Source organism: Mustela putorius, unplaced genomic scaffold, assembly GCF_011764305.1.
Source record: "Mustela putorius furo isolate JIRA1106 unplaced genomic scaffold, ASM1176430v1.1 tig00003845_pilon_pilon_pilon, whole genome shotgun sequence".
Lineage (NCBI taxonomy): Eukaryota > Metazoa > Chordata > Mammalia > Carnivora > Mustelidae > Mustela > Mustela putorius.
The window spans coordinates 84,439,912-84,452,758 of record NW_025421998.1 but is presented as its reverse complement, the minus strand read 5'-3'; the positions used below and the strand labels follow the sequence as shown (position 1 = coordinate 84,452,758).

Sequence of the window (12,847 nt, the reverse complement as noted above, 5' to 3'; positions counted from 1 at the left end):
AATAATTGAGAGTTCTTTACTTTGGGGAACAAATACCTAGGCAGGGTCACTTCTGGTAGCTTAAAAAACTTAAAAGTAGTGGGGAAAAGGTACAAAAGTCCCTTCTTGGAACACAGAAAACACTTAGTTATAAAGCATGTTATCTGCTGTATTTCTCAAGTCCTCAAGCACTTCTGAACATTACTTAAAGAGAAAAAACCTACTGTGTGTGTGTGTGTATGTGTATTTTAAAGGTTTTTGTTGTTTGATAGGAATATTCATCAGCTAATGTTTCTGAGTAGCCCCTGATATGACAGGAGAATGCCCAGGTCACCATGTGTGGGTGTCTGTGAGGCCGTGGGCTACTTTCTGTGGTTTAGCTCCTTGAGCTCCTTGAAAGTAAGCAAAGTATCAGACAGAGCCACAGAAATCCCTTAACATTCTCTGCTTAGAGATCATTCTGTGGGCCTTGAACTTGAGAGGAGGGAAGACTGCATGGGGTGGGGGTTGGGGTGGCCATCTGTGAGGATATGCAGTTTTAATTTTCTTTTTAATTTTTTTAGAACTTTTTAAAAATTTATTTGATAGAGATCACAAGTAGGCAGAGAGGCACGCAGAGAAAGAGGAAGGGAAGCAGGCTCCCGGCCGAGCAGAGAGCCCGATGTAGGGCTCGATCTCAGAACCCTGGGATCGTGACCTGAGCTGAAGGCAGAGGCTTTAACCCACTGAGCCACCCAGGCGCCCCAGATATGCAGTTTTAATGCCAAGATGCGGGTAGCTTGTGCCTTCATGAAAGTTTCGACACTGCTCATTTCATCTATTCACAGAGGCAGCATGGGGGATAAGCCCAGGATTGAAACGCAGTTACCTAACCTCTCTGTGCCTCAGTTTCCACCATATGCAAAATGGAGATAGTAATGGTACCGAGGTCATTGGCTGTAGTGAAACTGAGTGTGCACGTAAAGTACTCAAGGAGGTCTGGCTTGGAGTGAGGGCTTTGTAAATTCAGGCTGTTGCTGCTCCCGTTCCTGTTAGTAACACGTTAGTGCTGGTGTCAGTCTTGTTAACTCTTCCCTGCTCCCAGATCATAATCGAGTTTGTAAAACTTCCACACCCTTGTTTTTTTCCTTCTGAATGTATTTACCTTGATTTTTTTTTTAGACTTCGGTTTTACTGAAATATTTCAAATATATGCAAAAGTAGAAAGGACATATTCATAGGAAAATGCTATTTTTAAAGGGTTAAAAAAAAGCAAAGTGTCACTTGATGTGTGAAAAGGAGAAGTCGCAAGCATATTGCCTTGAGATAACTTTTTAAATATCCTTATGCACATGTATTGTACATAGTTACAAGTCTAGAGAACATACCATTTTATGGACTTCATCCCCCAACATCAGAGCATGTTTTTTTCCGACTCTTTAGCCTTTTGAGTAGTTTTCATTGGTTTTATGCCATGAATAATTCCTGGTTTGTTGAATATGTTGCTTCCTTTTTTAAAAAATTTTTTAAGTATAATGTCAGTGAAAATCTTACTACAGGTGATGGGGTTATCTTGGAGGATTATTTTTGTTTTACTTTTTTGATTAGGAATCTCTCCATTTATTTCCTGGCACGAGGGAATCTTACTATGACATGGTTCTTTGGGAAGTTAGCCTTAGGAAGGTGAAATAGCTCCAGTCCATGTAATAATAATACCAAGTCTCTTGTTACTTGATGCCTAGGGTAAACCTCTATGTCTGCACCTGGTGCATGGCAACAGGTGACATTACTGTCTAGACCTGTGCTGTCCAATATGGGATCTATTAGCCGTGTGTACTAACTTAAATGTAAGTTAGAATTAAGTAAAATGAAAATTTTAGTCACACAGTCACACCAGCCAGAGCATGTCCATAGCCACATATGGCCAGCAGCTGCCATATTGGTCGGTGCCGATGCAGAACATTCTCATCATGCGGAAAAGTTCCATTAAACGGTGCAGCTCCAACTTATTCTCCAGCTGCACACCCTGACCGTTAGGGAAGCCTTACACTGACGAGGAAGAGCTGTTACTCATGGGGTTTTCTAAAGCAGAGGGTGGCACACGTTTGCCTGGTTTTGTATATAAAGTTTGATTGGAACACAGTCCCACTGGTTTTGTTTTCCCATTATCTGTGAGTGCTGTTGTACTATGGTGGCAAAGCTAGGTGTTGAGTTGTTAAAAGAGAGTCCAAACGTGGCCCACAAGGTCTAAAGTATTTATTCTGGCCCTCTGTGAAAAAGTTTATCAACCCCTTTTACCTAGACCAGGATTTCTTAACCTCAGCACTGTTGAATTTTGGCCCAGATAATTATCTGTTGTAAAGGGCTGTCCTGTGCATTACGGGGTGTTCAGCCGCGTCCCTGCTTCTCTGTGGGAGGGCTGCTAGCACCACCCGTTCCCCCTCCGCCCTCCAGGTGTGACAACCAAAAATCTCTCCAGACATCGCAGGGTGTCTGCCAGGGAGCAAAACCATGCCTCCCTGAGAACCACGGTGATGTGACGTGAGCAGACACTTAGAAGACTGCATCAGAGTGCTCCTGTAAAGGGGAAAAAATACAGTAAAAGAGCAGAATAAATGTTAGGAGTGGTTCTTACGCTGCTGTGCTTTAGCATTCTCCCCAGAAACAAATTTTTCCACATAAAACATGATAGAGTAACTGAAGGAGGGCAGAGAGCTGGAGGCACTAAGATTCCCCAGTTGACTACTGAGGGCCAAACGGAACGGATGTTACCCCATCTCTGAAGTGATGAGAATGTGTAGTTTATTTTACAGGTTTGCAAGGCCCATTTCCTATATAAAGCACTATGTGGCTGCAAAGTTCTTGTTGCCTTTGCCATGTGTGAAATGTTACCGCTGTATACCCAGCACCTTGTGCTGCATCTGGCAAGAAGGGAGCTAATATGTGTGTATTAAAATGATTATTAATAAATTCAGTAAATTGGTATTTCTCTGTCTCATGATTATCTATGATTTTAAGTGGCCTCTGTAGGTTCCTACCTTCATTAGCCGGAAGAATCAAAAAACTGGTTCTGTTTACCTCCATTAAAGGGGATGAGAATTGAATTAAACATCAAGGCCTATAAAACTTCTTTTGAGATCTGGCGCTTGAATACTTTCCAGAGTGGGAATTTTCAAAGCTGTAGAAAAAGGTGATATTAAGAGATAACTACTCGTTTTGTAAAACTGTACAGTGCTGTAGAGTTTGGGGGTATGCGTTTTAATTAATGTCTGTAATATTTCTGAATTCTTGGTTTAGAACATGGAGTGAATTAGAATTGGGACAGTTGCCTTTGGAAGTGAATATCAGACACCTTCATCTGATTCTTCAAAGCAAAATTAAATTTTAAGTTTTAAAATTGGTACTGAAAAGCCTGTGTGCTAGAGCTCACATGTAACAGAGCACACTGTTATGGAAAACGTCCACGTGGCTGATTATTTTGGAAGATAAGCAGTGTTGACTACTGAACTCAAGTGAATTTTATTCCATGCATGACATATTTCTGTTTGTTTTTTCAGATCTTACCAATATATTTGAGTCCTTCCTGCCCCAGTTGTTGGCCTATCCCAACCCCATAGATCCTCTCAACGGTGATGCTGCAGCAATGTACCTCCACCGACCAGAAGAATACAAGCAGAAAATTAAAGGTAAGAGAACAATAGTTTAACCTAGGACAGAAAAACTTAACATGTATTGGGCTTTAAATGCCTTTTAAGATCATTAAATGCCTTTCTTAGTTAATAATTTTTCCTCAGGCCTTAAAAGAGACCGCTGTCTCTGGGCTGGAGCAGAACTCACTAGCCCCTATAGTTCCAAGGGGTCATCCACACCTTGGGAAGGCTGAAGGTCCCAGCAGGGAAGACGAGAGGGAGTGAGAAAGAGCAAAAGGAAAGATGAGAAAGTGGGGGAGGGCCCTTGGCGGGTGTGGTGGAAATCCCCACGGACCCCTGTCCAGAAGAACCGCGGCCTTCATTTGCTTCCTCTTGCCTTGTAGAATTAGAAAATTGGGACTCAAGAATGAAGTAATAAAAGAAAGACATAATCTCCCATCTGTTTACAGACCGTATCATCCTGGCCCGTCAGGAAAGCTGTTAACTTTAGAAGTTGGGAAATGCCACATTTATCCTTATACTTCTTTTTTATTGTATCATTTTACCTGTTGAATTAAGAATATCCAGCTGTTTTCCTGGCCCCATACTGACTGACTTTCACTTTGGAAAGTTTACATCTGGGCACATTTCTTGTCTGCTACAGAGAGCTGGCCCTAGGGCCCCGTTTTCTAGTAAAACTTGTGTGTGCTGTGCTAGGTAGAAACGTGCTCGTGGTAGGAGCGTTCATTTGCTCATCCTTTACGATCTGGAAAACTCCTTTCTCACTCTGAAAGTTACCTGCTAATGGGACATGAAGTTCATTAAAATGAACTGTGGTTTTGAAAGAACATCTGGAACCTCACACCAGTTTACTGGTATTCATTTTTACCTCTCCGTGTGCTTGAGAACCTTCATAGTGAAAAGTGGTTCCACCAAAAGTGGTTTCAAGTTCCACCAGAAAGGAAAGGAAAGGAATTCAAAGTCCATGAAAGTAGGCCTGTTCTCCTTACCAGATGGCGGTCATTGTTACCTAATTGTTAGCATGACTTGCCTGAAGATTGTCAGCTTCTGCTGGTTGTGTGGCCCTCTGAGGTCCGTTTGCAAGAGGTGGCAGTAGAAATAATTTATAAGAGCCTGGAATATATATGTCTTCACTCTTAACTGTGCAGGCATGAGATAGGCGCATCTGAGGCTTCCCTTTGGTTTTCTCGCTCTTCTCTGATTCCTGTAGGGTACTGTTCGGTACTTCTGTTGAGATAAATAAATCTACTCCAGTTAATTTACTTGGGTTTCAGGTGTCCTTGGAAATTAATACCTAATTTATGTAGCAGAATATCTTTATAGCCAAACATGTATTTCAAGAGGAAAGAAAGCAGTCTGTTTCTACCAGATGAAATTCTGTTATGAGACTGTATTAAGCTTGGGACACAGGAATCCCTTAGCAGTGTCTGCAGCCCACAGACATCTCGCTGTGGAGATATTTCTATAGTTCTTACATTCATTATGCCTCAGCAGTGTAGCACTATTCCTGTTTTAGTACATATCTGCTATAGTACCAGCTACAGAAGGAATCCAATCTACATTTTTATTTTAGAATGGCAGGCTCTAGCTTAGGGAATTTTTGCTTTCTGAAATGTCAGTGTTGGCTATCATTTTTGTCTTCCTGAGTAATGAAAATCAGGACTGTAAGAACCATCCTGACGGCTTAAATGTGCCCCCCCCGCCCCCGCCCACAGCCAGGGGGCTTGTCCTCCCAGTTCTCCCCTGCCTCCCGCCACGGGTTCTCCTCTGCACCCAGCCTGTTGGAGGCATCCCCCGCTCAGAAGCTTTTGTTTACTCCTGTGGACCTCTTTAGGAGTCCTGCTCTTGATTTCCTGTCATTTTCAAACTTCTCACTTCCTTGCCCTAAACCCCTGCCAGTTCGTTTTCCCTCCTCTTCTGATAATCTATGACTCCCATGCCTCCCTAATCATGTGCAGTCTGCTCAAGACCTGTTCCTCTGACTTCTCTGCAGCTTTTGTGTTCTGCCCTTTCCCTTCCGGAAAACCTTTCTCACTCCATTCCCAGACATGGTCATTGTCTTTAAGCCTCTCAGGTCATTCAGCCCTCCCTCACCCGCCTCACCACCTGGGGAGCTGATTCGCCCCTCACTGCTTGAGGTGATTCCCTCCAGGTAGGTGATTTCCAAAAACATGTCTAGATGGGACCTCTCTCCCAGGCTGCTACCAGGAGACAGTTCTCTGTCTAGCCTCACAGGTCAGCGTGTGTAACTTTTACCATGCATGGATTTTGTCAGCATTCACATTTAGTTGACGTTTTTTATCATGTAGATAGGAGCTGCCTATAGGAGGAGCACCAGGGAACTGTCTGAAGAACTCACGCTTCCGCATCTTAGCCTGCCATTCCCGGCTCGCTCTCACTGGGTGTGATCTCCATCTTCACCTTCACTCCTAAATGAAGCAATATGTGACCATCACACTGGATGAGTTTCAGATACTCAGCTGTATTCCCTTCCATAGGAGAAGTGTCAACCTAAAAAAAAAAAACCCAGAGGATAACTTAACCATATACTCACCATACAACTACAGTAGGACCTGCTGTACATTTTGCCTTATTTGCTTCAGATACAAATGTAGTTCTTGGTCTTGTGTTTGACATCCTGGCCATGTCCTCCTCTCTTGTGCTTTTTTTAATTTTGTTTTTAAGATTTTTTGAGAGCACATAAGCAGGGGAAGCAGCGGGCAGAGGGAGAGGGAGAAGTAGGCTCCCCTCTGAGCAAGGAGCTGGACGCAGGGCTCCCATCCCTGGACCCTGGGATCCTGACCTGAACTGAAGGCGGATGCTTAACCCACTGAGCCACCCAGGCTCCCCCTCCCCTCTGCTTTTGGTGAGGCTGTGCCTTTCACCTGGAATGGCATGTCCTGTGCTACAGCTGAGAATTCCTTCACGGGTCAGTGCCGCTGTGCCGGCCTTCCTAGCTCTGAGAGGCCAGAGGCCCTGCCTTCATGTTCCCCCGATCGCACCCGGCAGCTGACTTCTTTCATCTGCATCTGCGCCTCCTGCTCGTGAATGACCTTGCTCTTCATTTTTCTGTCTCCTGAAAGGCCGTGTCCTAGTATGCTAAACACTTAAAACATACTTATTTCCTCGAATATACTCAAGAAGACTAATAATATCACCTTACAATGTCAGTGAGAAATGTCAAAGTGCAGCAACTTCTTCTACAAATGCAGCGAAGTAGCTGACCGATTAGAGGGTAAAAATAACCTTTCTGAGACTATGATAAACATTTCTAAGAGGTAAATTCAGGTGAGTTCTTACCTAAGCAGGAGCTTTTGAAGTCTCATCTCTGCCTAAAACTTCATGTAATGAATTTGTAGGGTTTTAAGTCCAAAGACTGCAAACTTTTTCTGTAAAGGACCAGATGTGACCACATGTAGTCTCTGTCACATATTCTTTCCTTTTTTAAAAAAAAAAAACCTTTTAGGGGCCCTTGGGTGACTCAGTCATTTGAGGATATGCCTTCAGCTCGGGTCATGATCTTAGGGTTCTGGGATCGAGCCCTGCATCTGGCTTTAAATATATCAGAAATACTCTTAGCTAGGCCCCTGTGTTCCGTTATTCAAACTTGGCCAGCTCCTTTGGCCATTTTCCTTCTCTCACTCTTGTGCTCGGTGCCTGTGACTCCGTAGGAGAGAAACATGGCGTAAGGAATGAGGGCGTGTGTCTCTCCTGCTGACTCTCTCAGTAGGTCCCGTCTTGTCTCTTCATACTGTGTGTAGGCCATTTACTGAAAATCAGCGTGCGCTTAGAGTTTTTAGGAACAAGTTGTTTGTTCAGCAGTTCTTAAAACTTTGTTTCAGCCTCATATTCAGGTGAGTAGTAGATGATGGAGTCACTCAGGCTCGCTGTGTCTCCAGATAGCAGCTCGTTCCTGAGCGGATGGAGAGACCGTTTTCACCAGCTGCTTCAGAAACCTGACAGGCAGGATCTGTTTAGACTAAAATCTGTTCCTAAAATAATGGATTTGGGCTGACTGTAATTATGTAAGTGCAAGTCTGAAAATGATGGGGGATTTCCTTATAAATTACTGTGGAATCATAACCAGTCCTGCTCTGCCTGGGAGGTGAATAGTTTTTTTAACACAGAGATAAGGAGAAAGTCAGTCCTAATGTCCCCAGTCGTGCAGGTTTGAAGGAGCTCGGCCATACGGATAAGCCAACAAGGCAAGAGCGAGGGCGGCCTGGCAGCCTCACTGGAGGCCAGTTCACACCAGACACCGTCCTGGACATCTGCCGGCTCTCCCCTGCTTCACAGCCGAGGCCTGGGGCGGTGGGCTGCCTCGGACACAGGCACCTGGGAGGGGATGGTGCTGGGGAATTTGGGGCTAGAGGTGCAGTCTGTGTCTCTTCCCTGCACGTCAGATGCTTTGCTTCGCCTCTCTTACGAAGGGGGCAGAATGCATGAACGCCAAAGACCTACTCCGTGGGGTTTCCCCTTAGCTGTAGTGACCAGAGCCTAGCAGGTAAGGAAGGCCTGAACTTCCCTGGCCCCGCGCCAGCTTTGGGGGTCACCCAACCACAGACCTGCCTGCTCACCGCCCCTGTGTTTTCTTCCTCCCCACCCCCTGTGCAGAGTACATCCAGAAATACGCAACAGAGGAGGCACTGAAAGAGCAGGAGGAGGGCACCGGTGACAGCTCGTCGGAGAGTTCTATGTCTGACTTTTCGGAAGATGAGGCCCAGGATATGGAGTTGTAGTAGAAAAAGCACCTGCTTTTCAGAAAGACTATTACTTCCTAACCATGAGAAGCAGACTATAATATTCATATTTAAACAAAGCAATTTTTTTTATTACTAAACAAGGTTTTTATGAATAATAGCATTGATATATATATATTATATATCACCCTTTAGATCTTGATTTCTTGGTCATTTCTCAATCTGAGGTGCATAGCATATTCCCACATTCCATTTTGGTAGCAATATGCGGTCTGAATGCATGCGTTCACAAGTCCACTCGGCCAAGTCAGCCTGTGTGCTGCTCAACTGTCAAAAGAAACAGCCGCTCCGATAGATAGACGAGAGTAAGAATAACAGGAAAAAAGTTGCTTCTTTTATTGATGGTTCCAAAGAAACAAACCAAACCATCCAGCTCTTGGACGTGAAGATAGAATAGTGCTTTTTCAAAATGGACGGGAGGAACTGGGGGAGGACCAGGCCTGCTGTGGGAGCACGAGGAGCCGCTCCTTCCTGGGACTCCCAGGTGGCCCCGTTTCTGTGGAGTAACAGTAGAGAACAGGGAGCTAATTGGAGTATTGAAACGTAAAACAATTTCTGACTCTGGATTTTAAGTACATTTTTATATGCAGATTCCTGCCCGACTCACTAGCAGGCCCTGCGGCCACAAGTGTTTTTGCTTTGGAGAACCTCTCGGAAGTGTTTTCTGAACCGGATTCTTTTTCTTGGGGTAGTGCTTGTAATCCATAGCTTTCTGAGGGGACAGGACAGGAGGAGTAGAGTGACCGGGAAGGTGCTTTGTCTCATCCAGCACCTGCAGAGTCGCCGCCTTGTCCTCTAGGCCACTTTGAGACTGCTGCCCTGGACTGAGAGCTTTAAGTTGGAGGGTGGTTGTGGGTGTTTTTGTTTGGGTTGGAGCTTTTTTTTTTCTTTCCCTTTCCTTTCCTCCCCCCCAGCTCTCCCGCCTTTATTTTTAAAATGGTGTGTGTGTGTGAATTGTGCTTAGGTTGCAAATTTAATCTTCACCTATAATCTTCACCTACCAAGAGATGGCCTCCTCCTTGGACAGCCGCTCAGTGGACCATTAGACTCGGCAAGAAGACCCGTCTGGTGGCTGTGACTCCCAAGTACTCTCCTCCCCTCCATGTTTTGGTTTTGTTTTCCCTTCTGCTGCCGCTCTTGGCAGCAGCCTGGTCATCATCTGCTTGTGGGAGTGGGAAATGGGTATTTTAGACCCAACACACATTCTAAATTGAAAATGAGTAATAATTGGAACAAATAAAGGTCCTTGTACCCAAAGTGACTCTACATGGGAAAAACAAACTGCTTTTTTTCAGAGTGTGACTGAATAAGAGGAAAGCGTTCGGAAATACGATGCAGTAGAACAGGTTTTGAAGGAAGAACATATTCTCTCCTGTATGTGTTAAGAGGAAATCAGACAGTTTAAAATGCCTGCTAATCAAATGTTTACTCAGCTCACCATATGTCCAGGTTGCCGGCAGAGTTTCTTTCGAATCTGAGTGTTGCCTGCTGAGTTTGGAGAACCTTAGACAGCAAGTCTGTATCCCTTTTTTGCCACAACCAATAGGACAGAAGCAGAATTAGCCAATCCTAAAACCTTCTAAAGACCATTTTTTAATGTCCCACTGGGATAATTGAGTTTTTCTTTCTGGTGTGTGTTTTTAGTTTAGAAGTGCTATCTGTTCCACAAGATTGGAGTCAGTGAGGTTGGAAGATACCCTTTTTTTATTCAAAAAGCACAATCAATACTTTTCTTTGAAAATCTATATAAAGTACAACTTGCTTTTAGCATGATTATTTTCCTAAAAGACAAAGAATTTTCTTAATTTATGTTAATTACGGGCATGAAGCAAAAGGTTTTCTTTAAAAAAAAAAAATTTAAAGTGCAGTTACGTAGGGCTGTGGTTAGTTAACCGTACCAAGTTTATCTATCTAGCATTTGTGGCTTGTTGGAGGGGTAGTGTTAACTATTTAACATGGAATGGTGTGCTTTAACTTCTCTAGCGCGTTGTCTTCTCTTACTTTGGGGGAGGGAGGGTCTCTGCTGGCACTGTCTAACCTGCTTACCTGCTGAATTAGCAGTTTGCTTGTGCTATAACCGTTTAAATTGTAGGTGCGACTTAGGGTAGGCTTTAAAAGTGCTGGGTGGTGATTTGAGTTCAAACAATAAAAATTGTATTTTTTCAATATTGTATAAACAATAGTGTTCTAATTACCTTTCAAAAAAATAATGTCCAGATAATAATTGCTTTTAATCTTGTCAAAAACAAGACAAAACAAACAAAACACGTAGAGCCAAGTTTGGGGGAATGTATGTGAGCCACAGCTCTGCTCCCCGACTAAATAACCTTTTTCTCAAAAAAGACATTGGCTCGCGGCGGATTGAACGCTCTGGCACTGGGAGTCTGGTGGTGCAGAAATTCTGAATGAAGACATGGCGGGGGAGGTCACAGGGGTTAAGAAGCAGATCCCAAGTGCGGCTGCAGCATGTGTGCGTGTGTGTCTGTCCATCCAAGTCTGTCTGATGAAGGTGTACTGAGGCTTCCCTGTTAGTGCAGGAAGCTCCTGGAATGGCTTTGGCTACCCGGATCACGCTGTACCTGCTGGTTCCGTGCAGATCTGTCCTTTCTGGGCACTAACCTTGGTCCCATGCATGCTCTGGCTCCATGTGGGGCTTTCCCTCTAGTCTGAGAAACTGGCTTTTGATGAGTTGAACAGAATCCTCCTTATGCTAACTTTTTGTCCCTTCCTATACCTGGGAGAGGTAGCCAGGAGAAGACGACCATGCTTCTAGGTACAGAGGGAGCTGGAAGAAAGCCTGGCTGGGAATCAGAGGACTCTGGCCAGCAGTGGTTGATGATACAGTAAGGCTAGAAGAGGGGGTATGACAGCTCTGGAAACTTTCCCAGATTTCCCGTCATAACACTCAGAAAAGCATCCAGAGCCCCTCAGTGGGGCTGAACGTGACTGCTTTTAAAGGTGGTGGTGGTAGGTCAGAGATGCTTCTGGCAGTTTCCCTCCCTTTCGTAGCATACCCATAGTTTCCAAGTTTTACCTTGTGGTTGACCAGCGCAAGCCATCCTTTGCCCCTGTCCAAATACCGAGCTCCAGCTCTCGCCAAAACCGACAAGCCAGGTGGCTGCAGCCGCAGCCCACAGCCCACTGCTCTCGGGCAGCCCCGGGACCGGGGCCTGGCAGGTTGCATTTGGTGGTAGCCAAGCTAGATGCTGGCATTGTGCTCTTTTGTCTTTGATCTTGTCACCCTCCTTGAGGTGACTGTGCAGTTTCAACCAGCATTTTATACTAGTAGTTTTCAGAAGTTGCCATGTGTCTCTCCGGTACCTAACGTCGTCGTCCTACTTCAGAAGCTGTTCTCATTGCCAACTGGCTGAGCTAAGCTCCTGAGGAGTGTCTCCCCTCGAAGGAATTTTTTCCTCCTCAAAATGCTCTCTGAAGCTGATAAGGGTTGGCCTGACACTTGCTTTTCATTAGGCCTCCTGTTGCGGCTAGAATCATGAAAGACAGATCCTCTGCTAGCCTTCATGGGTGAAGTTTCTAGACACCAAGTTTCTGGGAACTGGTGTTCGATTTTTAAACGGTGTGTGGCCCTTCTACATTCTAGGGACTCAATCAGAAAAAGTGGAAGCCATTAACAAGAGGTAGCAAGAGTTCTTTTACCAACTTCTAACCGGGTTCACGGCCTTCTTGACTAAAGTTATTTCTGATTGGGCACAAAGACCTGTGTTTTCTTTGGACTTCTGAATCCATGTTCGTAATTTCTTTGGCCACTGAACACCTTGGCAGTTCCATCAAGGACTGGGGTGGAGGCCCCTGGGGAAAGGGGGAGCTCACCCTGGTCGGGCGGGCAGGGTCTCCACACACCTGAGGAAGGGCCAGGACTCTCACTTCAGCAAATACTCGTCTTGGCTGTGGGCTTGGGAAGAAATGGCCATTATTTACTGATTGTATTTGGTACATATTGTGTGATACTTGAAGAGAGAAAAGGGACTTACCAGCCCTTAATTGAAATCCAAGCTTTTTATCGCTTATTTGTTCCTTGCCCCCTCCTCCCTCCTACCTTCCTCCTCGCATTGTGATGATCTAGCGGGCACTTCTGTCAACAGGACAAATGCCGCCTCTGACTATAACCTCTTAATAGTTGTGTATAATGAAAACTGTAAACTTTTTTAAATAAAATGTGTATATACCTTGGCAAATGGCTGGACCTTGATCAATAAGATGATAGCCTCGGTGATTACTCAGCCCTTTCTTAAAAGCAACAACAAACACCCTCCTCGTTCATCTGACTCCTCTCAGCAGCAGACTCTGGCTTGTTTCTGTGTTCGCGAAGCCCTTACAGAGGAAGATGACTGGGTGGGTGTGGGAAGGGAGTGTCACCCAGAGACAGTGGTAACTAAGAAGCGCCACTTCCAGAGTCCTGTCTCTGCACCTGGAGTGGCAGGTGTGACTGCCGACTGTAAACACGTAAACACGTAAACG

At 44.9% G+C, this 12,847-nt stretch overlaps 1 protein-coding gene across 3 annotated transcripts in view; it reads left to right on the top strand.

The window, feature by feature from the left end:
• Positions 1-12,559, top strand: part of UBE2H (ubiquitin conjugating enzyme E2 H) — a 102,777-nt gene extending 90,218 nt beyond the window's left edge. For 2 of the 3 annotated variants that reach the window (XM_004741767.2, XM_004741766.2), the window contains 2 exons: positions 3,516-3,644; positions 8,223-12,559. In XM_004741767.2, the coding sequence (XP_004741824.1) occupies positions 3,516-3,644; positions 8,223-8,347 (254 nt within the window). In that variant the 3' untranslated portion in view covers positions 8,348-12,559. Of the gene's footprint in view, positions 1-3,515; positions 3,645-3,991; positions 6,165-8,222 lie in introns of those variants that run through there. The other variant, XM_045062986.1, reaches the window with a different exon arrangement.
• Positions 12,560-12,847: the final 288 nt, after the last annotated feature.